This window comes from Pan paniscus, chromosome 13 (assembly GCF_029289425.2).
Source record: "Pan paniscus chromosome 13, NHGRI_mPanPan1-v2.0_pri, whole genome shotgun sequence".
Taxonomy (NCBI): domain Eukaryota; kingdom Metazoa; phylum Chordata; class Mammalia; order Primates; family Hominidae; genus Pan; species Pan paniscus.
In genome coordinates, this window is record NC_073262.2 from 64,462,416 (window position 1) to 64,490,026 (window position 27,611).

Below are 27,611 nucleotides of genomic sequence, written 5' to 3' on the forward strand. Positions count from 1 at the left end.
TCACCTTTAGTCTATCTTTTTATTTCACCTTTTGTGCTCAGTGTTCACTTTTAAGGTAATTTTTATAGAGGTGTGCACAACTAGATAAAAGTTGGAAATATAATAGTTTACATTTTATTTCTTTCAGAATTTTGTATTTTGTCTATTCCTGCATTGTCAAAATGGATTATACTCAGCCCCCCTGCCATTATTTTTTGAGTACCAAATTAGTGGCTGTATTATTTTGAGCATGTGTTTAGTACTCAGAAGACATAGTCTCTATTCACTCATTCTAAATTGGCAAAAATATAGAGAGACACAAGAAGGTTTAATGCACATGATCATAATTTACTGTTTAGTTTCAATAAAATGCATTATACTGAAGCAAAGTAATTAGAGTTGCCTTTTATCTAATAATTGCTACTAATTGCTTTCAAGAGATTAGATCCCCCAATCCCATTTTTAATGACAGTGGAATTATTTTACCCTGCCATAGCATTAGTGGTGTTAATACTAATGATTTTCATATTTTCCTTGCATAGTTCAAAATGTCATCTTGTTAATAAGAATTCTTTATCAAGGATAAAAATGCATTTTACTAAATTGATAGAATAACTATTTTTTTTTTGTTTTTCATCTCACTAACAAATGGTGCCAACTGGAATGTTTGACTGCCTCCAATGTTATAAAAAACCAGATGATATTTCTTCAAATATGTGGTCAAATTTATTTTACTCTTCTTTTTAAGCCAACACTTAATAATCAAATAGACTACTCATGAACAACTAGATTTAAATGACTGAATTAAACCTTGAAATATTAAATTATATCAAGGTTTGTTTTTTGAAATTGAGATAATATATGTGTTATCATTTAATCTTCCTTATCCTCATTTAACAGAGAAATGATGAAGAAGCAGTTGTGGATAGAGGTGGAACTCGTTCTATTCTCAAAACACACTTTGAGAAAGAAGATTTAGAAGGTAAGACCATTTTTCTTGGGATAGCTATTGGTGTGCTTTCCAAAAGTATTTCACAGATAAATGTGGTTTGTCACATTGTGAAGAATTGCAAAAGTTGGTATCAGAGTAATGGTAGCTTACTGGGGAGGGGTACATCTGATTGTTTTGGTACAGTTTGGAATGTCAATAGGCAGACCTGAAATCAATGAGAAGCATCAGTTCATCCAACAGACATTTATTGAACCCCTACTGTATTCCAAGCACTGTACTATGTGTCAATCTTTCAATAATCCTTGCTTCATGTAATTACAATCAATTGAGACATGATGACAGATCAGCATATCAAGTGCTGTGTGAGAGGTGAATGTAGGACAGGAGGGGGAGGGGCATCTAACTCAGCCTATGTTGTCAGAGGTATAGTCACCATTTTTGTGTGTTCTCTTTAATGGGAAGAAGGATGCCTAATTCAACAGGGAGGTAGTATGGCCCGGTGATTAACTGTATGGGTTCTGAAACCAGACTGCAGTGGATTCAAATACCAGTGCTGCCCCTTATTTGTCATAGGAACTTCAGCCAGTTAGTTACCTTTTCTGAACCTCAGGGTCCTGAACTATTAAAGCAAGGATAATAATGGAATATATTTCATAGTTTTTCTATGAGAATTAAGGGAAAATTACTTAGAATAGCACCTGGCCAAAGAGTTGTGTAAATATTGTCAATTATTGTTATACCAACATTTAGTGTACATACAGGATTAGCTAATTGTTACTAATGAGAAATTGTTACTAATGAGATACAAGGTATAGTATTTGTCATCTTTTGATTGAAAAGTAAAAGCAAGGTGATCTTAAGTACAAGTCATCAGAGAGAGCTCCCAATAAACCACTGAGTTGAGAGGTAAGGGTTTTTTCATTTTAAGCCTTGTAATGTAACCATTTATAGTACAATTAAATTAATTGCTCTTGGATCTTATCTTTAGTCACAACACTGACATAACAGGAGAATTACTATAATATTTAGAAACAACTCTCAACAACTATACCGACTCTTGCCTGACATTTTGCTTGTTGCACAAACATACTCAGATCTAAGAAGGTTATGCTTACTGGGGGGGCCTATTGATTTCCTATGCTATCCACATTCATTACATAAATTTAAGGGAGCAAAACCTTGAAAAATCTAGACTGGTAATGGATAACATAAAAATAATTTATCTTTGAGTTCGAAATGCCATTACATTTTTTAAAACAACATATTTACCTTCCTATTTATGTCATGCTATGACAAGCTATCCCTATATTTACTAAACACACACCAAGAAAACTAACAAAGGAAGATGGTAGCCTAGAAATATACTCAATTCCAAGAAAAAATCATCTTGATTTTAAAGATGGTGAATGGTCCTTTTTATTGGAAAATACTTAATAAAAAATAGCATTTACTAAGATCATTTTAATTGTTATACCTACATATATTACATATGCTTTGCTTGGCATAGTTAAGAAATACAGACAATGGTGTGCAATGCTTACTAAAAGAGATTTCTGATTGGTAGAGCACAACTGGATTAGCCAGATTTTGTTCTATTTACTGATTTCAATTATGGGTAATTGAATCCAATAAGCTAATAACAGTGATTAAGTCATTGGTGATTAAAATTAACTATAGAATGCAAATTAACATTGAATTTTACAATTTTGAAGGAAAACAGGAAAAAAATCTGGTTTATATTGACGTTCTAATATTTGTGTTACACACAGCCCATACTAAATAAACAATCTAGCATTTGAAGATGCTATCGAGGGTTCTGTTGTGATGCATGCAAAAATTTAATAGATCTACTAGTTGTTCTGGATCCATTAGCCAGAGTCAGGAAATAGTGAAAGAGTGAAGTGATGGGTATTGTAGTTCCGCAAGAATCAGCTGGCAGCAGAATATCACATGATTTTAAGTGGGAGAGCACCAAGGAGAAAGGTAGCATTATTGAGATAATGACTATGGTAATTTATCTTCTGTTTGATGTTACTATAACAGAATACCACAGACTGGATAATTTATAAAGAAAAGAAATTGATATCTAACAGCTCCAGAGACTGGGAAGTCCAAGATTGGGAGGTCCATATCTGGTGAGGACCTTTGTGCTGTATCATTCCCATGGTGGAGGATGGAAGGATGAGAGCAGGGAGTGAGATTGAACTCACAGTCTCAAGCCTTTTGATAATCCACATTAATCCATCCATTCCTGACAGTGGAGCTCTCATGACCTAAATACTTCCCATTAGGCCCCACCTCACAAATTGTTGCACCAGGGATTAAATTTCCAACACACGCCTTTTGGGAACACATTCAAATTGTAGTATCCTCCTTTTTTGCAATTTAAAGGAAAAGAACAAAACTCCAAAGAGCTTCTGTATTAAGGCAGTTAATACACAATAAATATTTTAAATACAATGGAGTTGGGAATTGCTATTACAGATAAACGCGTTTAAAAAAATAAACTCTTAAAATTTTACATTTGAAAATGAGTGTTTCTCAGGAGTTATGTGTATATATTTATTTAATGAAATTACTGGTGTAATGTAACATCCTGAGTACAGGTTGTAGAAATGCCAGATGTTTAAAAATATCTGTAAAGTCTCAGGTGCAATATATTTAATGGGAAATGATCCCCTGCTCAATAACAACAGGTTGGTATATTAGTTAATTTCTTCATATGTGTATTATACATTCTGCTAAATGATATATCAAATGTATAATTTTCTCTCTCTAAATCTGTTTACGTATATCTTGTACAATTTTATGTCTTTTCCTCCTATTAAAATAGAAAGAAAACTATCTTACTAGATTCTTCTATTAACCTCCTATTTTTGTAAATCATGCCGTCGGTACATTCTTTCAATCTGTCTCAGTGGTGTCTCTACTCATCTCCTCTCCCTTCCATTCCCACTGCCACTGCTCTACTTCCCTCTCTCTCCTATGTACTGTGGACTGAGTCTTTCCCATTATACAGCCTCCTTAATACTGCCAGAGTGTTCTTTCTAAGCCTACTTCTGTTTCCTGCAATAAAAACGGTGAAGGGTATTGAATCTCTGTAATTAGACAACTTCAGGATTCTGAGTAGAGCAAAAATTCTTGAGGTTAAGCAATTTCTGTTTTTGGCCTCCCACATCAATGTGAGATGAGTACTATCTAAGTATAAGATTATAAAATGGGAAATACATCAATACCCTTAAAATTATTTCTTCTACTTTCCCTTTAACACATGTCAGATAAAACGTAAGATGCCCAGATAAATTTGAATTTCAGGCAAATAATAAACAACTTTTTAGTATAGGTACATCCCATGCAATATTTTTATTTATTATTTGCTAAATCTGGAAACCTTAGTAGTGGATGTTACAGTGAACCACCAATATTCCCCTTTGAGGATTGAGGTATTTATTTCCTCAGTTGCCAGAGGTGTTGCCTGCTTGATGGCTTATACCTACGTTCCTCCCCAAGAATTACCTTCAGCTGAAAGGAGCTGCCTCTTGCCTATAGGAGCTGCCTCCCCTGTGGTTTTACTGAATGAGTACAACTCAATGAGTACATGACCCTGTAGTCAATGAAGGCTTACAAAAGCCTAGCCCCCTTGCCTCAATATGAGACAACTGTGAAGGGCTGTCCCAGCATCAGAGTTCCATGTGGAATCAGTTGAGACGTCTACTGCAATTGCACCATAATTTCAAGCTCTCCCTGTACCAAACAAATTCTGCTCCCCATAATCCTTCAGTGTTGTTATTGCTGACAGTTATCTTCAACAGACTCCCTCAACACATATCTCAGAATCTGTTTCCTAGGAAAGCCAATCCTCCAATTGATCATTTCCCTGTTCCCTGAATAGTACCGATAGACGTACTTGGTAGTTGGCAGGAGCACCACATTGGTTATTTAGCTTGTGGAGTTAAGAACTATTGTAGTGGCTTAGGGGACTCTAAACTACTTGATTTGAATATGATAGTATATGAAAATCAGTGTTGCATCTGAGGGAGAATGGCAGAGTTTCTTCTCAAGTTTCTGCCGCTTTTAAAGGCCTAAATTATGTGTCAGTGTGGCCACAACAGAAACTTGTCACATCCTAGACGATGATAATGGACTACTTCAAATTCACCCAACTGGTAGCACCAATTGCAGCTGCCATATCAGATGTGGGATCTTGGCTACAGCAGGATAACATGGCCTCAGGAACATGGTATGCAGCTACTGATCTGGAAAATATATTTTTCTCCCAATTACTATCAAAAAGGAGTACCAGGGGTAGTTACCATTCCTGTGGGAAGTACAACAGTACATATTTATAGTCTTGCTCCAGGGCTATGTTAACTCTCCTACCTTCTATCATAATAGAGTCCAAGAGGATTTGGATGAGTGAATGTTGTCCAGAACTTCACATTGTTTCACTATATTAACCGAATGACCAGGAAGTGGCAAGTATGTTGGAGGTCTTGGTAAGAGAGACACATTTCGGTGTCTGTTTCTCAGTGAATCTGATGAAAAAACAATATGAAAGAGAATGCCACTCTATACTGAGCCTTAAACTCCAGGGTGGATGCATGAAGAGGTGAGGCGAGTTTCTATAGGGACTCAGTGAAAATAACCCAGTGCCCCTTCAGTTACTCTTGTTCACCTCAGTTCTCTCTTCATTGTTCACCTTTGTCCTGTCCAGTTTTTCTCAGAATGAATGATGGTACTTTTTAAAATTTAATGGATTTTTTTTTCACATATGAACATTGTTGTATCTTCTGCAGGCATAAGGGTAAATTAATGAAGCAAGTTACTTAAATAATATGATCTATTAACTACTTAAATGATCATAAAGAGAAGAAAATTTAATAGCTAAAGGTGATGTGCTGTAATTTCAGCCATTTTGAATGCAGTGATCAATTACCAATCAAGGAGATACTATTAAACAATGGACTGTTTATCTTAATTATTTGAAAATATTTTTATGTAGATCAAATAGGAATAGCATAAGATTTACTATCTTAAACGTTAGCTGAAATTGGTGCTACTAGTTAGTCGAGTTTGAAATAGTCCAATCACCCTCTAGGATGTGGCAAGTTTCTGTTGTGGCCACACTGATGCATACTTTAGGTCTTTAAAAGCAGCAGAACTTGAGATGAAACTCTGCCATTCCCCCTCAGAGGCATACTGATTTTCATCAGTAATGCAAGTGTACAGTTCAGTAATGTTAAGTATATTCACATTGTTATTCAACCAATATCCAGAATTTTTTCATCTTGCAAAATTGAAACTTGCTATACAAACAATAACTCCCCTTTTCTTCTGCCCCCAATTCCTGTCAACAACCATTCTACCTTCTGTTTCTGTGAATTTAGCTACTTTAGATATTTCATGCAAATGGAATCATATACTATTTGTCTTTTCATGATTGACATATTTTATTTAGTATATAAAGTCTCAAGTTTCAGTCACATTGTGGCATGAGTCAGAATTTTCTCCTTTTTAAAAGTTGAATAATATCTCATTGCATATACCACATTTCCCCTGTCCTTTCAACTGTAGAACTTTTGAGTTGCTTCACTATTGTGAATAGTGTGGTTGTGAACATAGATGTGCAAATATCTCTTTGAGATCTTGTTTGCAATTCTTTTGAAGATATACCCAGAAGTGGGAATAGTGGATCATGTGATAATTCTATTTTTAATTTTTTGAGGAACTGCCATACTGTTTTCCATAGTGGCTGCACCATTTTACATTCCCAACAAAAATGCGCAAGGCGTCTCCACATCCTTGCCAACACTTATTTTCTGGTGTGTGTGTGTGTGTGTGTGTGTGTGTGTGTGTGTGTTTTGATAGTTATGGTAATGGATGTGAGGTGATATCTCACTGTAGTTTTGATTTGCATTTCCCTAATACTGATGTTTAACATCTTTTCATGTACTTGTTGCTCACTTGTATATCAACTTTGAGAAGTGTCCATTCAAGTCCTTTGTCTATTTTTTTAATAGGCAAGTGACTTGAATAGACACTTAACTCTATCAAATTTTTAATTTAAAAAAATTAAAATTAATTTTTAATTTTTTAAAAAATTTAATAGGGTGAAAAAATTTTTAATTATTATTAGGTTAACATGGCTGTTTTATTGTTATTGAGTTGTAGGAGGTCTTCATATATTCTAGACAGTAACCTCTTATCAGATATATGATTAGTCAATATTTTCTCCTATTCTATATATTGCCTATTAGATCTATTGGTTGTGTCCTTTGATGCACAGACATTTTTTAGTTTGATACAGTTCATTTTGTATATTTTACTTTTATTGCCTATGCTTTCAACGTCATAGCCAGGAAATCTTTGCCAAATTCAATATGATGAAATGTTTTCCTATGTCTCTGTGTTAGTCCATTTTCATGCTGCTGATAAAAACATACCCAAGATTGAGCAATTTACAAAAGAAAGTGGTTTAATGCACTTACAGTTCTGCATGGCTGGGAAGGCCTCACAATCATGGAAGGCAAGAAGGAGCAAGTCACATCTTACATGGATGGCAGCAGGCAGAAAGAGAGAGAGCTTGGGCAGAGAAACTCCCGTTTTTAAAACCATCAGGTCTCCTGAGACCCATTTACTGTCACGAGAACAGCACGGGAAAGACCCACCCCCATGATTCAGTCATCTTCCACTGGGTTCCTTTCACAGCATATGGGATTTATGGGGCTACAGGATGAGATTTGGGTGGGGACACAGAGCCAAACCATATCAGTTTCCTTCTAAGAGCTTTATAGTTTTGGGTCTTGAAGTTTAAGTTTTTGATTCATTTTGAGTTAATTTTTGCATATGGTATAGGATGCCAACAGTTTTACTCATTACATCTCTTTGTTTCTTAACATTACACGTTATAACCTGCATTAGGTTTATACAGGTTGAATTTCTTTTCCAAATCATTGTTATATAGACAACCTACTTAGAGAGAGAGAATGTTATTTCCCATGTTTTAGCAAGTGCTTATAACATAATTTCTGCCACTTTCTACAGTCTGAGAATGTAGAAGTAGTAAAACATTAGGAATATTATTACAGACTTTCTGTTCAAAAACTTTCTGTATTGTCCAATGCCAAATTAACACCTTCTCATATCCTTCATTTGCTAGTGTTTTCCTCTACACAAAAATAGAATGCTCATTCTGCCCATCCATTAGTGTTACCTTCTAAGAGCTATCATTTTTCCCCAGATAATAATAATAATTATCTTTCTCCTCTTAACCTCTCTTTATGAAAGTTTATGCCTTTTCTTATATAATTGTTTTACATATCTATATGTCTTTGTTATTGATTATAAACTCATTGAGGGACAAATTTTCATCTTTTACATTGTTGCATCCTCCCTGGGATCCAGCACTTTTACTGAAACTGGATAGGTACTAAAAAATGTGTTGCATTGAGTGCCATTCATATATATTTCAATAATATGTCACTGATCATGCAATACCTTTAATTCATAATGTAATTAGGTGCCTAATTAATGTTCATCAAATATTCAAACATTTAACACACAAATACAGAAGTTTCTAATGACATGCATATACTAAGATAAATCTGATTACATTTTAATCTGATATTCAGGAATTCATAAAAGTATAACTTTAATGAAAAAGTTAAAATAATAATAAAATCTTGGCCTGCAAATTAAATTTAAAGATACTTTTAAAAAAACTGTATTGCTTTTAGCAGATATTAAAATCTTTTAAGTCAAAAGCTTAGTGGAGAAAATAATGCCCCATCTTGATATTCTTTTACTCCTTGCATTTGGGCAAAAAGAATCAGCTTACTAGTTTATTTCCTTTTGGGGCCACATAGTACACTATAGACCTGTCTTAGTTTGTTTTGTGTTGCTATAACAGAATACCTGAGTAATTTATGAAGAAAAGAAGTTTATTTAGGTCACAGTCCTGTAGGCTGAGAAGTTCAAAAACTATGGCACCGGCATCTTCTTGGCTTCTGGTGAGGGCTTTTGTGCATCATCTTAACAGGGTGGAAGGTCAAAGTGGAAGTGGCCATGTGTGAAAGGGCAAAACTCAAGAAATATCCTTGCTTTATAACAACCTGCTCTTGAGGGAGATAATCCATTTTTATGAGAACTAATGCCATCTTGCAGGAGTGAAAACTCCCTCACCACCACGAGAAGGGCACCAAGCCATTCATAAGGGATCTGCCCTCATGAACAGAGCACCTCCCACTAGGCTCCACCTCCCAACACTGCCACATCAAATTTTAACATGAGTTTTGGTTGGGACAAACCATATCCAAACCATAGCAAGACCCAAAGTTCAAAGATAATATAAGTAAAGCACCTAGCACAAAGCTATTATACAACATAATTCTATCAATGGCAGTATTCTCCTGCTTTTCTCATTTCACCCAGTGCATTCCTGAGCTCTTAAAGATAACTAAAATTGTTTTCTAACTAGAATTATTGTAATTTCAAGTGTTTTAGACTAAAAAGCCAAATATAATAAGTGCATATCTCATAATTATAATATTTTGCAACTAAATTGAAAAACAGTTTTAAAAATAAAGAAAAGAAAAAAAGTAAAAAATTAGGGCTGGTCCTCTACTTTCTAATATTTTACCTCTAAAATCTTATGCCAAGGATATTAGCAAACAATAGCCTATTGGCCAAATTTTTTCCTGCCACCTTTATTTGCATGGCCTTTGAGCTAAGAATAATTTTTACATTTAAAAATGATAGGAAAGGATCAAAATAATATTTATGACATAAAATTACATGAAATTCAGACTTTAATGTTCATTAATAAAGCTTTATTGGAACATAGCCATGTTCATTAATTACATTTTGTGTATAGCTGCTTTTGCACTACAATGGTAGAGTTGAGTAGTTGTGACAAAGAATATATGTGGCTCCATCTTGGTTCACACTGCTACTCAGTGTACTACAAATCATAGTGAGTTTGAATGCCATTCATATTACTGCAAATGACATTTTATTTATTTTTATTACCAGTGCATATCCATCATGTCAGAACAAGAAAATAAGAGAAAAATGAACTTTGATTGTCATGCTTTTATAGCACAGTGGAGTGTGAATTATTTTATTTAATTAGATGACAAAATATGTATTTATTATGTAAAGACTCTATAGCTATCCTAAAAGAATAGAATATATCTCCACATAACCAGATTAATCACTCATCACAATATTCCTGACTCACAAGAAGACAACAGTCATAAATATTAGAAGGCTTAAAATGGAATCTCTCATTATAGCAGAGTTTTCCTACAAAACAAAAAGGACAGTGAGACTTCAACCAATGTACATTTCTGAATGGCTCACTTGTTAGCCAAGTATGCCCTTATAAGACTGTGGCACTCTAAACAGGGCTTTCACAATGTCCACCCACACAATACCTGCCTTAATGAAAAGCTCAGTACCAGTTTCAGGCAATTTAAAAATCTTAGCCTTTATTATATTGAAATTAAGTCGAATTATTTTTCTATTATGATCCCTTTTGAAATAAGCTTTTACACATTTCTAATGCTTTCTTCAGAGCGGCTCATATAAATTAATGATTTTTAAAAACATTCTTTCATTTCGATTTAATCTATTAATACTTTAGATCTCACTCTCAGGGAAAAATTACTTTATTGCATGTAAAGTAATTCAAATAGAATATAGTTTACAATTTTCTTCCAAATTAAGCTTGAGCCTGGATAAAAATATTTTTAAGTGCCCAACAATATTTAGATATTATTTGCCATGTTTCTATTTTCATAGGAAGAGATAATATGTTTAATAAAAAATACATATCTAAAAGGATAATCTGATGTTGTAAAATTATAAATTCTAATTTTCAGTCAAAACAACCCTGAATGTGAACTTATCAGAATCTTGTCTGTGTGACTGCAACCCCTCCCCCAACCTTAAAAAACATACCACCAGCCCCACTCTCCACCAGTGTGGCCAAACCAAGGGAAGTGAGAAGCAGGAACATAGCTACACAGGTCAGAGCTAAATATTAAGAGTAAAAATAGTATCTTGAGCTTTCAGAACCACAAATTTTCAAAGTGAGCCAGAGGACAGAGCAGCAGCTGCATTTTCAAACAGAAGCAACTACATTTTTCTGATCAACTGCTGTGTTATGGAACATGAACTGCAGGAAATGATGGACTAATGTCCTTTTATGTATCAGATAAGCAGGAGGAAGTATCAGTGGTGTGCTTTACTTGGTGAGTGAATCTTGATAAACATATTCAATAAATATCTTCCATTTATGTCCTTTAATTCAGTACAATGCTTTTTAAAAAATATTCAACTTGTGTGTACATCGACCAGAAAATGTTCTATATAAAAACTGTATTTTGCTTGGGTTTTGAGATGAATGTTTCATAAGATATCTATATATGTATTAAAATTATTTAAATATGAGGAAAAAGAACTTGTTTGCTGTTGGTGATGAAATCATGTTTAATTATAGTACTGAAAAAAATGTGCCAAGAGAAAACAAACTTGTTTAGTGCTGCTAGTGTTTAGGTGAGAACCATTGCTTGAAGAGTTGGGGACACTGGGAGCAACATAGATGGTCAATGAAAAAATGACAGAAGACTGATGTCACCAAAGTGTGGAGTAGGAAACCTTCGTCCCCACCACAAACACACCAATTCAGGAACAATTCACAGAAAAATTCCCTTTGTGGGAAATCCAGCAACTAATTGAAGGGCTCCTGCACCCTGGGTGAATGCAAAATCAGATCCGTTGAAGCTGGTGAGGATATTCACGACAGCTGTCTGCCAAAATTTCTACCCAATGCAACACCATACAATTGGGAAAAGAGTCTCAGCACTCAGCTTCTCCCAGAGGAGGTTTGTGCATCCAATACCCCAACTTCGATGGGGGCTACCCAAAGGACTGGCTTCTGTCTTCTCTGTCTTAAAGTGTTAATGGTGTGGAATTATCTAGCCACCTGGGGGAGAATAGAGATGGTGGCTTAGATTGGTAGCCACCATAGCTTTTCCTCCCTAGCTCAGAGCATAGAGCAAGCAAACAAAATCCCCACCTTTCAGCTTCTCCCTGGGGATGGAAAGAGTTGGTACATACATTAAACTTTCTGGGGGTTTTCCAAAGGATTGGCTGAAATCCCAAAGAAATCAGTCTCACTCATCCTGGTGCACTCACAAGACCTGGCAAACCCTAGACACCTGGGGCTACAAGAAATACACAAGCAAATAAGTTGAACAAGCATGAGGTTTAAGAAGCTTTAGAATCTCTTCCTGGACTTATTGGTGGGGATCTTCCATATAAGGCCAGCTCTTTGTGAAGACTCAGAGAGAAGTCTGCTTTATCTGATGCAAAGACACCAATGCATAGAGTCAAGTAAGATGAAAAAACAGGAAAATATGTTCCAAACTAGGTAACAGAAAAATCTCCAGAAATTGACTCTAATGAAACAAAGATACACAATTTACCTGGAAAAGGATTTAAAATAACTGTCATAAAGATGCTCACTGAGGATAAGAGAACGTTGCATGAACGAAGTGAGAATTTCAGCAAAGAGATAGAAAATATCTTAAAAGTACCAAACAGAAATCATGAAGTTGAAGAATAAAATAATTAAATTGAAAAATTCACTAGAGGGATTGAACAACATACTAGATCAAGCTAAAGAAAGAATCAGTGAACTTAAGGACAGGCCATTGGAACTTGCTGAGTCAGAGAAACAAAAAGGACAAAATAATGAAAAAGAATAAAAAAAGCTTAAAGGACTTATGAGACACCATCAAGTGGATCAATATATGCATTATGAGAATTCCAGAAGGAGAAGAGAGAAGGAAAGAACCAGAAGACTTATTCAAAGAAATAATAGCTAAAAACTCCCAAGTATGGAAAAGGAAATGTGTAATCCAAGGACCCCCAAAAAGGAAAACTTAAAGATATCAACACTAAGACACCTTATAATCAAATTGTCAAAAGTCAATCACAAAGAGAAAAAGCAACAAGGGAAAAGTTACTTGTCGGGTACAAGGGAAATTTCATAAGAGTATAAGTAGATTTTTCTTCAGAAACTTTGCAGATGAGAAGGAAATGAGATGATAGATTCACAATGCCAGGGGAAAAAGCCAACCAGGAAAACTAGACCAAATGAAACTGTCCCTCAATCATGAAAGAGAGATAAAGTCTTTTCCAGACAAACAAAAACTAAGGAAGTTCATCACCACCAGACCTCCCTACAAAAAATGCTAAGGGAACCTCCTTAACTTGAAATGAAAGGACACTAAACAGCAACAAGATAGCATAAGAAAGTATAAAAGTATTGGTAAAGGTAAATATATAGACAAATGCAGGACTGTAATACTGCAATAGTGGTAGGTAGACCACTTGTAATTCAAGTAAAAAAGTTAAAAGACAAAGTAGCAAAATACTTTCAATAACTAAAATACTTTTAATAAGTAAAACTATGTTAATAGATACACAATATAAAGAAATGTTAACTGTGACAACAATAACAAAATGTGTATGGGAAGGAGAGTAAAAAGAGGCATGTTTTTGTATGTCATTGAACTTAAGTTGTTATCAGAAAAAAATAGACTGTCATTACTATAAGGTATTATATAAACCCCATGGTATCTAATGAGAAAATACCTATAGAAAGGTATCAAAGATTCCCAACAAAAAAAAAATCAACAAAACATAAAAAATGAGAGCAAGAGAGGAAAAAATGCACAAAATAATTACAAGGCTAACAGAAAACAGTACATGACAATAATAAATCCTTCTCTATCAATAATTACTTTAAAACTAAATAAATTATACTTCCCAATCAAAGACATAGGGTGGTTGAATGGATTAAATGTATAATGGAATCACATGCTGTTATCAAGAGACTCCCTTTAGAATTTAGGCTCAATGTGAAAGAATGGAAAAAAAAATTCCACGAAAATGTTAACGAAAAACGAGCAAGAGTGACTATACTTATATCAGATAAAATAGACTATAAGTCAAAACTCTCTCAAAAGACTGAGAAAGACATCATATAATGATAAAAGGATCAATTCACCAGGAATATATAACAATTGTAAGTAGTTATGCACCCAACGATTAAGCACCTAAACATATAAAGCAAACATTGACAAAACTGAAGAGAGAAACAGGCAGCAACACAATAATAGTAGGATATTTCAATACCTCATTTTGAATGATGGGTAAAACATATTACCCATTACCCACGGGCAAAACAGACCAAAAGGAAATAAAGGACTTCAACAACCTTATAGAAAAAAATGGACCCAATAGACATGAACATTTCACTCAACAGCAGCATAATACACATTCTTCTCAAGTGCAGCCAGAATATTCTCCAGAATAGATCACATATTAAGCCGAAAAGTATGTTTTAAAAATTTAAAGTGATCAAAATTATACCAACTATTATTTCTGACTACAATGGAATGTGAAAGTAGAAATCAATAGCCATGGGAAAACTGAAAAAATTACAAATATGTGGACATTAAACAAAACACTCTTGAACAACTAATGGGTCAGAAAGAATTCAAAAGAGACATTAGAAAATATCTTGAGGACATGAAGATGAAAACATAATATACCAAAACTTATGGTATACAGCCAAAGCACTATTAAAAGATAAGTTTATAATGATAAAAGTCTATATGAAAAAAGAAGACAGATCTCAAATTTGCAACCTAATTATACATTTGAAGGGACTAGAAAAAAAAAACACACTAGACCCAAAGTTAGCTGATAGGAAGAAATAGCAAAGATCAGAGCAGAAATAAACAAAATAGATAATAGAAAACAATAGGAAAAAATCAATGAAATTGGGTTTTTTTTAAAAGATAAAATTGACAAACCTTTGGCTAGACTTAATAAGAAAAAAGAGAAGATTCAAATAAATATAAATCATATATTAAAGAGGAGGTATTACCACTGATATCACATAAGTTAAAAAGTTCATAAGTATCTATGATAAACAATTATATGCTAAGAAACTCTATGACCTTAAAAATGGATAAATTCCTAGGAACATAAAATCTACCAAACACGAAACAAGAAGATATAGAAAATCTGGACAGACAAATAACAAGCAAGAAAATTAAATCAGTAATAAAAGACCTCCAAGCAAAGAAAATCCCAGGAACAGATGGCTTCACTGGTGAATTTTACCAAACATTTGAAGATTTATGTCAAACTTTTTTTTATCTTGAAGAAGAGGAAATACCTCCAAACTCATTGTATGATGCCAGCATTACCCTGATACCAAAGCCAGACAAAGACACTGCAAGATAAGAAAATTACATAATAATATCTCTGATGAACATAGATGCAAAAATTCTTAACAACAAAAACTACCTAGCAAGCTGAATTCAACAGTACATTAAAAAGTCATATGATATTTATTATAGGAAGCAATGGATACATTCCTGGGCTGGGGTTCATTATATACAAATCAATAAATGTGATGTGCCACATTCACAGAGTAAAGAACAAAAAATATATTATTATTTAACATCGTTTCATGATAAAAACTCTCAACAAATTAGCTGTAGAAGGGATGTAGCTCAACACAATAAAGGCCATATATGACAATCCTACAGTTTACATCATACTCAATGATGAAAAGTTGAAAGCTTTTCCTGTAAGTTCAGGAACAAGGCAAGGATGTCTACTCTTGCTACTTCCATTCAACATAGTACTAGAAGTCCTAGGAAGAGCGATTAGGCAAGAAAATTTTTCATGTGCAGATGAGAAAAAATGTATATTCTGTGGTCGTTGAATGGAATGTTCAGTAGATGTTTATTAGGTCCATTTGGTCAAGAGTGCAGTTTAAGTTCAGAGTTTCTTTGTTAGTTTTCTGCTTTAATGATCTGTCTAGTGCCATCATTGGGATGTTGAAGTCCTCCACTGTTATTGTATATCTGTCTGTCTCTTTTCTGAGGTCTAATGGCATTTGCTTTATAAATCTGGGTGGTCAGGTATTGGGTATAAATATATTTAGGATAGTTAAATCTTCTTGTAGAATTGAACTCTTTGTCATTATATAATGTTATTCTTTGTCTTTTTTTTTAACTATTATTGGTATAAATTCTGTTTTTTTCTGATGTAAGAATAGCAACCTATGCTCTTTTTTGTTTTCCATTGTGTGATATACCTTTCTCCACTCCTTTACTTTGAGCCTGTGAGTGTCCTTTCACATTAGATGGATTTCTTGTAGTCAGCAGATGTTGAGTCTTGTTTCTTAAATGCAATTTGACAATCTATATCTTCATTTAGGTCATTTCTGTTCAAAGTTAATATTGACATGTGAAGTTTTGTTCCAATCATAGTACTGTTAGCTAATTGCTTTGTAGTCTCAGTGGTGTGATTGCTTTATAGGATCTTTGGATTTTGTACTTATATGAGCTTTTATGACAGGAGAGTATTGTCCTATATTCTTTTATGACATAAAAGAGTATACTCTTTTCTGTTCAAAGTTTATCCTTTATGACATAAAAGAGTATACTCATTTCTGTTCAAAGTTAATATTGACATGTGAAGTTTTGTCCCAATCATAGTATTGTTAGCTAGTTGCTTTGCAGTCTCAGTGGTGTAATTGCTTTATAGGATCTTTGGATTTTGTACTTATATGAGCTTTTATGACAGGAGAGTATTGTCCTATATTCTTTTATGACATAAAAGAGTATACTCTTTTCTGTTCAAAGTTTATGCTTTATGACATAAAAGAGCATACTCATTTCTGTTCAAAGTTAATATTGACATGTGAAGTTTTGTCCCAATCATAGTATTGTTAGCTAGTTGCTTTGCAGTCTCAGTGGTGTAATTGCTTTATAGGATCTTTGGATTTTGTACTTATATGAGCTTTTATGACAGGAGAGTATTGTCCTATGTTCTTTTATGACATAAAAGAGTATACTTTTTTATGACAAAGAGTATTGTCCTTTTTCCCCATGTTTACAACACCTTTGAGCATTTCTTATAGCACCAGTCTCATGGTGATGAATTTTCTTAATATTTGCTTGTTTGAGAAAGACTTTATTTCTCCTTTGCTTATGAAGCTTAGTTAAGCAGGATATACAATTTGGGGCCATAATTTTTTGTCCTCAAGAAGGCTAAAAATAGGCCCCCTATCTTTTTGGCTTATGTGGTTTCTGTTGAGAAATCCACTGCTAGTCTGATGGAATTTCCTTTACAGGTGACTTGACTGTTCTCTCTAACTCTCTTTAAGATTTTTTCTTTAGCATTGACCTTGGTTAGTCTAATGACTATATGCCTTGATGATGTTCATCTTATATAGTATCTTGCAAGTGTTTTCTGAATTTCTTTTATCTGGATGTCTACCTCCCAACAAGATCAGGGTAATTTTTCTGAATGATTCCTTTAAATATGTTTCCAAATTGCTTACTTTTCCTTCTTTCTCAGGAATACCTATAAGCTATAGGTTTGGTCAATCTTTCTCAAATATTTTGTTTATTTTTAAAATGCTTTTCTATTTATTTTTGTCTGACTGGATTAATTTGAAAGACCAATGTTTAAGCTCTGAAATTCTTTCTTCTACTTGGTCTAGTCTTTTGTTAATGTTTTCAATTGTACATTGAAATTACTTTTGTGAATTTTTTTATTTTCAGAAGTTCTATTTTTATAAATATAGCTATCTTGTCTTTCATTTTCTGAGTTGTTCTTCTGGTTTCTTTGTATTGGTTTTCAACATTCTCTTGGATATCATTGCACTTCTTTAGAGTCCGTATCTTGAATTCCTTATCAGTCATTTTTTATTTTGTTTAGGATCCATTGCTAGAAAGCTAGCCTGATCCTTTCGAGGTGTTAAAACACTCTGTCTTTTTGTACCACTGGAGTTCTTGCACTGATTCCTTCTCATGCGAAGGAGTTGTTGCTTCTAAGTTTTGAATATGCTATTGTTTGAATGGGACTTTATCATGTTTATTCTTTTTTCCCTTGAGGGTATGACTGTGGTGTATGTTGTATGTGATTGTTTGGCTTCTTTTCTGGGGCTTCTCGGTGCCAAGACTCTGCATGGGCTCCCTGGTTATGGATAGCCTTTGTGTGGTGGCTTTCTCAAATGCTGCTTGTTGTAGACATGTATTGGGCATATGAGCCAACACACTATTTTCTGTGTGACTAGGAGAGCAGAGGTCTCAGTAAACTTATCTTGTACACTAGTACTATACCCTTCTGACAGTAGGTTTTTTATTTGGTGGTGCAATTCAGTCTTCAGTCAAGTAGGAGGTGCTTAAGAGTAAGAATCCACTCACCCTCAGGCAGTCTAATGATGAAGGAAGACAACTGTCCTAATTGAGGTTAGTGTGGGGAGCTTGTGTTGGAGTGAACTGGTCTTGGTGGTAGGGGCAGGGGGCCTGCATTAGCCCCTCATCCTGGGCAGGCAGGAATGTGATCCGTTTTCCTATCACACCTTTCTGTCACAGGGCTCATGATCTTCAGCATATAGACATTGTTCTTTGGCTCCCAAGCTGAAGTGTGACTGAGGTCTGGAGAAATGCCCCTTTGGTGGCTACCACCAAAATGAGCTCAGGGCAGAGCCTCTTCCCACAGCCCAGAGCAAACAGTTTTTCAACTTGTCTGCCCTTCGTTGCTGGGACACTGCCATTCTGTGTTGGGATGGGGAGACAGGTCCCACCTTTCATGCATGCCTAGGTGGCATTGGCTCACTTTCAATGAGGTGTAGCTGCCACGAAGAGTGCTGGAAAGGCTGTCTCCAAGTGCAATCAGGTCAGCCCTCATCAGGAAAAGCCTCTGCTGCATCCACAACAGTGCCTGCACTGAGGGCTAGATTTCCATGGAACCTGCAGCTCCCCAGAGACCCGCCAGTCTCCTGTGGTTGCCAAAGTCAGAAGGGGTTCTGAGGTATGTTTGCAGGGGATCTTGTAGTGTGGCAACACAAGGACTAAGGTTCCTTGGACAGGGCACTGGCCCTCAATGAGTGCACAACCAGTGTGGCACCTGCCATCTCAGTTAGGGCCTGAGGGGAGTGTGGGCACACCAGCACGAGCTGGCCACCTGAGGCTCCCACCCCAGAGAGTTCCCAAATTGCCACCAACTGCATTGCCTGGGATTTCAAGGGCAGAGGGATTCTCTGACAATTTGTCAGTCAGCAGTTAGTCACAGGAGTGAGGGGAGCAGAGAAGCACCCCAACCTACCCTTTACATGGGACTCCGAGTTCCTCAGGGGTCAGTGTCTGCCAGACTTTTGCTGCTTTCCTTGTCTGCACCCCAGTTTCTTCCCATGGGCTCTCTGAAAGCTCGTGGCTCTCTTCCCTCAGCTTTCCATTTGGATCATGACCATTCAACTGTAACTTTGATCTTTCTACAAACTGGCATCTGACATCTCTAGTCAGCCATCTTGAAAAAAAAAAAAGCTACATTAAAGTTATAAAAATAAAAGTAATTGCACTGTGATGTTACAAAGGCTACTATATCACTAGGTGACAAGAATTTTTCAGCCCTATTATAGTTTTATGGTACCACTGTTTTATATGCGATCCATCATTTGACTGAAACATCATTATGTATGACTGTACATAACAAATTGCGAATAGAATTAGAAAGTGGATTCTACTTCTGGAAATCAATGTTTTCTTCACAGAGACAGAGGTGGGCTTTGAAGGATAAATAGGAGTTCAGGAGGCAAAGAAGGAAGGATCTGTTATATTCTGGGAATGGCAAATATGATGTGGATAAAGCATTGGGATTGTGTCTGGGGGCATAAAATGTGACTGGATATAAAGTTTAAATCTTTACATAAGGTAGGTCAAATTGTGGAGAATGAATTAATCCTTGAAGTCACTCTATCTGATAAGCACATTATTATCTCCATTTCACAGATAAAGAAACTAAGGTACAGAAGATTAAATGACTTAAATAGGTCACCTGACTAGTAAGTGGTATGGCAGGGATTCAAACCCACAAAGAAGACTTGTACATATTTATTGACTTTTTCATGATGATTTTTAAAAAGTTGAGAATATTCTATTATAAAGCAATAAAGAATTTGATATTTAGTAACCATATCACAATAGTTTTACAAATGTTTTAGCAAAAGTTTGAAAGTTTTATAGTTAGAAAATTCCCATTGAACTAAGATTTATTCCCATAATTAGGAAAGCCACTCTCCCATTGGAGACTACTTTTATTATAGCCTCATGTTCTCTTACTTTAAATTATCTTCTCTGCTGTACCACAAAATAAAAAGTCTTATAATTTCCTTATTTCAAATGTTTTTTCTTTGAAAAAGAAAGAACCATTTATTTCTGATATTATTGGTTGATTAATTTTTGTGCAACTTAGTAGTGTTGATATAGGATCAATGTCAACTGGTGGAGCAATTCTAAGGGTGTTTGCTCCATTAGTAATAACCAGTGGAGTTAATTAATTACACAGGCATTTGAAATTGTGGGTTTTGCCTGTCAAACACTGGATATCTCAGGATGAGAAATGTGGAGGTGGACTAATACTGAACATTTTATTTCAGAAAATACAGCCAATAGTAAATTTCAGTCTTTTATTGAGCTATCTTTGACACCTGTGCACATCTTATAATAAACTGTTCTGTTTTTCAATGGGTATCCTAGGAACAAGAACTAAATAAGAGACAATTATTTTAAAGTCTTCAATAATAGAATTGACTTTTGTGTGGGCAAAAGACATGAACAGACACTTCTCAAAAGAAGACATACATGCGGCTGACATAGGAAAAAAAAGCTCAACATCACTAATCATTAGAGAAATGCAAATCAAAACCTCAATAAGATATCATCTCACATCAGTCAGAATGGCTATTATTAAAACGTCAAGAAACAACAGATGCTGGTGAGGTTGTGGAGAAAAAGGATTCCTTTACACTATTGGTGGAAGCGTAAATTAGTTCAACCATTGTGGAAGACAGTGTGGCAATTCCTTAAAGACCTAGGGGCAGAAATACCATTTAACCCAACAATGCCATTAATGTGTATATACCCAAAGGAATATAAATCATTCTATTATAAAGATACATGCACTCACGTGTTCATTGTAGTGCTATTCACAATAGCAAAGACATGGAACCAACTTAAATGCCCATCAGTGATAGACTGGATAAAGAAAATGTTGCACATGTATACCCTGAAATGCTATGCAGCCATAAAAAGGAACAAGATCATGTCCTTTGCAGGGACCTGGATGGAACTGGAAGCCATTACCCTCAGCAAACTAAAGCAGTAACAGAAAACTAAATACCACATATTCTCACTTATAAGTGGGAGTAGAATGATGAGAACACATGGACACATGAGAGGAAACAACACACACTGAGGCCTGTTGGAGGGTAGGAGGTGGGAGGAGGGAGCACATCAGGAAGAATAGCTGATGGACTCTGAGCTTAATACCTAGATGATGGGTTGATCTGTGCAGCAAACCACCGTGGTACACATTTACCTATGCAACAAAACTGCACATATTGCCCTTGTACATCTGAACTTCAAAATAAAAGTTGGAGATTAAAAAACGAAATTACTTTTGTTCCAGAATTAACTCTCAGATGTTCCATGTTTCATCATTTTATTTTTTCACATAATTTGTGTATGTGACTCACATCAATTCATTTTGATATATAATTGATTTCTGATATTTTGTTTGTTTGAAGTGAGAGGTAACTGGGTAATTATCTATACTCTGCTTTTACCATGCATTTTATTTCCAGGTAAATTTGAAAAATCTAAATTATTTTTCTAAATTTGATCATGGTTTATTTGACAGTTTACAAGTACTTGCAGGCATGTGTTTGCATGCGGATAATAACAAATAACTAAGAAATCTTACAAAAGTATAGCTTCATAATTTGGGGGTCCTGGTTATACATTTTACATCTCTAAGTTAGGAACTCATATTGTTAATCTCCCTTCATAGTTCCTTATAACTAAACTCTGTTTAGTATGATTTTCTACTTATCAAAGGCATAATAACTCACTCACTATTTGGTATATTTGCTCTTTAATGTGACATGACATGTTTTCTGTGGATAAGGAGAACTGTGTATTTGTGCGTATGTGTATATATAATGTTTTCAACCAATCACTATTTCAGAGAAAAAATAGATGAAAATAAACTTGTTTTCATTACATTAAATATAATCCTATACATATTAAGAGGAAATTTTACAGCAGGAAATTGTTCCTTTAATCATTATTTTTCTTGAAAATTATTTAATACTTTTAAGACAAACCACGGATGACCAAAGTCTCTTAATATTTACCACATAGATTTATATTAACACTATATTTTTGTTTTAAGTTTTCTAGACATCTGAGACTTAAATATGTTCTTATTTAGTTAAATACTTTAATAGTATGGCAGTTGTACCATGAAGGTGGCATAGTGAAGGAGATCAACTTAGTCTACTTTTTGACTAAATTCTTAAATCTCTATTTCAGCTGTCTTCCCCCTAGAACTATAGCTTAAAAGCTCCTCAGCTGCATACAGCACATAGCCTTCACAGGTTATCGCCTTTCTATAGAGTCCTCTCACAATATAAACAGGTGTAGCTACCAGTCAATTAGGACATGTCTCAAGAAATTGTTAACACTCACCAATATTAATTAAGTGCTAATAGGGTACTGAGCCAAACACTGAGGGTGCTGAGCCAAATTTCCATTTCACATTCTTCATTCTCCAAGGAGGTTTAGATACTGCTGCTGTCAATAGGGTGCTTGAGTTCTAGAACCCATGGGGAAAAATAAATTACTGTGGCCACTTTGCACATAAATGTTTAAATTTAAAATATCAATTGATATAAATACTGATAATAATGAATAAATATTAAATAATAATTGAAAGGGATGATGTTCTTGGTTTGGGGGATAATACCCATAATCTTAGCAGTACCAGAATCATTGCAACCCTAATAGGATTAATTCCATTTTGGAATATCAGTATTCTGAGATTACTATTTTGAATGTTCTCATTTATATTTTCTTCAAGTAAACTTTTTTGCTTCCTCATTCTTTTTCAGAAATTTTATTATTTTTAAAATTGACAGATAAAATTGTATGTATTTATTATGTACAACATGATGCTTTGAAATATATATATCTATGCACTGTAGAATAACTAAATATAGCTAATTAACATATGCCTTACCTCACATAGTTATTATTTTTGTAGTGAAAATACTTATCCACTCTCACTATTTTTCAGGAATACAATATGTTATTAACTATTGTCACTATGCTGTACAATAGATCTCTTGAACTTATTTCTGCTGTCAAACTAGAATTTTATATCCTTTGACTAGCCCCTTCCTCAGCCCCCCAAGTGCCCCAGCCCCTAGTAGCCATCATTCTACTCTCTAGTTCTATGTGTTTGCCTCCCCATTCTATCTTTCCTCTTCCTCACTACCTAGTCATTCCTAGTGCCCACAGTGTGTCACAACTGCTGAAAGCACGGTGAAAAAATATCTGTTTTCTTTTCTTCCCTTCTCTCTCTCTTCTTAATGCGTTTCAGGTGGGAAGATAATAAAAGAAACCAAAATGATTGAAATCATTATTAGCAGAAAGTAAAATTTTAATTTCCTGCTGGTACAATAAGCTTTTGTCTGGTCTCTGGGGCAGGAAGATTATGAATATTCTTTTGTGCCACTTTCAAACTGCTTCTAAATATCTTAGGTACATTTGTAATATGAAAATATGGCAGCCTTATTAGCAAAATAATTTCTAATTTTGAGCTAAATTGTATAAGATTATCATGTTTTTCTTTTGCATAACTCAATTTGTTTCCTGTAATGATAATTGCCATGATTGAATTAGAAGATAATATAGCATAAAAAAATTTTATGACATCACAGTGATTAATCCAAAACTATCAGCATCAATGAAGTTAATAACAATATTGTTCATGAAAACAAAGGTCATGTTTATGAAATTGAAACATTATTTATATATGAGTGGCCTATTTTTCTCATGCTACTGCACTAATTTTCTCTTAGGGTTTATAAATATGAATCCTAAATATTAAAGTAGTGCTATTTATCGCCAACTCTAGTGGCCTTCTGTCCTCAGCCTTTTTGAATTCAAAAAATTCCTGTAAACTGTGGACTATTTTCCCCAACTTACAAATAAAGAAATTGAGGTTCAAAAAAGTAACTCGCCAATAAATAGGTTCTAGATATCTACTATACAGCATAGTGCCTATAGCTAACAATACTGTATCATATACTTAAAATCTTCCAAGAGGGTGGATCTTATGTTGTATTCTTACCACGCACATACAAATAATAATAATGATAGTAAAGGCATTAGGGAGCTTTGGGATGTGATAGATATATTTCCACGTGTAAGTGCTGTAAGAGTTCACAAGGGCATAACCCAAGTGCCCCAGATATGGCCCTTCTGTATTGAATATACCTAAGGTAGACACACTGAAGAAGATGGATATATGAAAAAGTCTAATATACTAGCCTTATTGAGGTAAATTGATCAGTTCACATTGGGTATAGAACATTGTCAGCAACTAGAAAAAGAAAATTAGGTTGTTCTGTCTCTATGTTCACACCAGGCATGAGGCAGTGACGTTCTAATAATCCTCCTGCTCTTCCCCCTTACCCTCCTGCCTCCTCAATAGCCTTAATTTGTAGCATTTTCCAATATCTGTGGTTAAATTCTTTCCCTATGGCCAATTTTATACCACTGAGGTGTTTTCCCTGAACATAAAGTTAGGAAGAGATGCGTGTAACTGGCACTGGTGAGCTGGGGTAAGCCAGCTGTAGCATACCACTGCTGCCAGGTTATCTACGGTAGAGTGTAAGCCATAGTTTTCATCAAAAGTGTCCTGCAAAAAAAAAACATTGAAAAATGAGAAACAGTTTCTGTATGTCAATATGTCAATTTTTATTGCAATGAATATTGAAGGAGGTAAAATTTTTTTTTACTTCCTGATGAAAACAGATGAAGTATGTTAATATATGTCCCTGGGCCCTCTGTGTTTCTGTGCCTCCCCTCACAAGGCATGCTATTTTTCTGTACCTGCCAATACATATCTTATCTTCCTTACAGGCTTCTCTCCTCTGTTTTTGACTATTTCAGCCTACTCCAGCTTGTAATGCTGTAGAAAAGGCTTTAGATTCATTTATTTATTCAAGAAACACTTACTGAGCTTGTAATATGCCAGGTACTGAGAATATAAACATGATTAGACAGACCATGCTACAGCCTATTATAGGCACTGTACACCTGACTGTATACTTTTATTAAATTGAAATTTTGAAAAGTTTTATAAGAAAGCATAAGGTGTTAAGAATGTATACTGGCAGTTATAAGTGATAAAAATAGATTTGGTAGATCTGATTTTGAATTTTGATTCAGTCTCTTGATTGTATGGCTTTGGGGGAATTGCTCTTTTTGTTTTTTAACTTACTGAGGGATGACTGACATGTAAAAAGCTGTACATATTTAATGTATACAACTCAATGAGTTTGGAATATACACCCATGAAATCATTACTAGCATCAAAGCCACAGATATATCTATCACCTCCCAAAGCTTCCTAATGCCTTTATTATTATTACTATTATTTTTATTATTATTAGTATGTGTGTGTGTGGTAAGAACACAACATAAGATTCACCCTCTTGGAAGATTCTAAGTATACAATGCAGTATTGTTAGCTATAGGCACTATGCTGTATAGTAGATCTCTAGAACCTATTTATCGGAAAGTTACTTTTTTGAACCTCAATTTCATTATTTGTAAGTTGGGGAAAATAGTCCACAGTTTGCAGCGATTTTGTGAAGATTAAATGAGAAAATATAAATAAAACACTTAGCATAGTAGATGGTACATTGTAGATTTTCTATAAAGGCTAGTTTCTTTTTTTTAACTCTAAACTCTTACAGCTATCTTAAGTGCCAAATGAATCGGCATTTATTTATATTCTGCCTTGGATGTTGCTTGCCTTCTCTAGTATCCTCAGCTTGTACCTTTATGCAGGTTCTTATACATAATTTGTTGTTCCTATCAACATTGATCACAATGTAGTATCAATACTTTTTGATTCTTGGTTCTTAATTTGCCTGCCCATTGAGATATTGGTCATAAGTTAACATTTTCCCATTATTTTCCATTTTGAATCACTTTCCTGGTACTTTGTATTTTGTATTTTATCTCCTGTCCATCTGTATTTTATAATTTTAAATTTTTTCTTCCAAATAAATTTTAGCATTCAGCTATTGCTGTGTCACAATCCATTTCCAAATGCAGTGGCTTCAAACAGCAACCATTTTATTTAGGTCATAATTCTGTAGGTTGTGAATTTGGGTTGGACTCAGCTAATTAGTTCTTCTAATGTGAATCAGCTGGCGCCCGCTTCTACAATCAGCTGATGATTTCACAACTGAGGCCGGCTGGTTTGTGAAGTCCTCAGCTGGATAACTGCCAGCTAGGGCTTCTCTCTTCATGGTCTCTGATCTGATCCAGCCGGCTAGGCTGGGCATGTTTACATGGTGGCATGACTTCCAGAAGCAACAGCAGGTAAGAACCTATGCATAAGAACCCTTCAAACCTCTGTGTCACATTTGCTAATGCCTCATTGATCCAGATTCAAGGGTTGGAGGAATATATTCCAACTCTTGTTGGAAGAAGCTGCTAAAATATTGTGGCCATTTTAAGAGAATCTGCCACATTATCTATGTATTTTTCATTTGTAAACATCTATACAGAAATGCCAAGTGTTTTTATCTTTGATTTCAGATATTTTAATTGTTTCACAGTTGAATTTCATAAACTTTCCTCATGGAAATCTGTTTTTCTCCTCAGCAACTCCTCGGTTTTTCCAGGCAAGCCTTTCTGTTCTTAATTACTGTAATTTTCAGAATGAGCTACTTTCTACATGTGCACATGTCTTTTAAATTAATATAATACAAAACTAAATCTGGAAAATTTCAGTTTTACATTTTTTTGTTCATTTCCTAACCTATTTCCCTGACGCAAAGTGACAGGGCTGTTCAGAATTTATAATTTAATTAAGATGAGATTGGGGAGGTAAGGAAGTACCACTTTCTCTTTTGCATTCATTTTTTAAGGATCTCAGGACATATGTTGATCTATTTTCTTTCTCTTCCTTGCAAATTAAAACAAAATGTTTTAGAATAAATGTTTTAAAATAGTAGTGAAATTGCAAGCTTTGCTGATTATAAAAATATATGCTCTATCTCATCTCGCCTTTTCTTCCCTGCTCTAATATGAACTTCACATTATCCCTTCAATTGCTCTTCTGTTTTTGCTCACGTTATCTCCTTTTTCTAAATTTTTCACTCCTCTGCTGATATAAAACCTGCTTATTGTTTAAGAGCAACTCAAGTCCTACATCCTCCATGAAATTTTCACTGATTGCCCAGGTTATCCTTGATTTTACTCTATTGTGAACTCCTACAGCATTTGATGGCTGGTACCACACAGTAACATTTGCCTCATTACAGGTTGGTATTGTTTAATGCTTTTAATGTGTATTTTTAATTTGTATTGTTTGCTGCTGTTTTCATTGCTGGGCTTGATTCATTAGCCAGTTTTTTTTTTTTTACTGATTTGCACTCCTGGCTCTCTAAGTGCTGTAAATGTCCAGGATTAAGCTGTTTTATAATATACCA

At 34.7% G+C, this 27,611-nt stretch overlaps 1 protein-coding gene across 6 annotated transcripts in view; it reads left to right on the forward strand.

Moving 5' to 3' along the window:
* The window catches only part of SLC4A10 (solute carrier family 4 member 10), a 477,442-nt gene that overhangs the window by 262,519 nt on the left and 187,312 nt on the right, over positions 1-27,611 (forward strand). For all 6 annotated transcript variants that reach the window (XM_055108674.1, XM_014343995.5, XM_024927814.3 and 3 more), the window contains one exon: positions 880-961. In XM_055108674.1, coding sequence (XP_054964649.1) covers positions 880-961 — 82 coding nt within the window. The remainder of the gene's footprint in view (positions 1-879; positions 962-27,611) is intronic.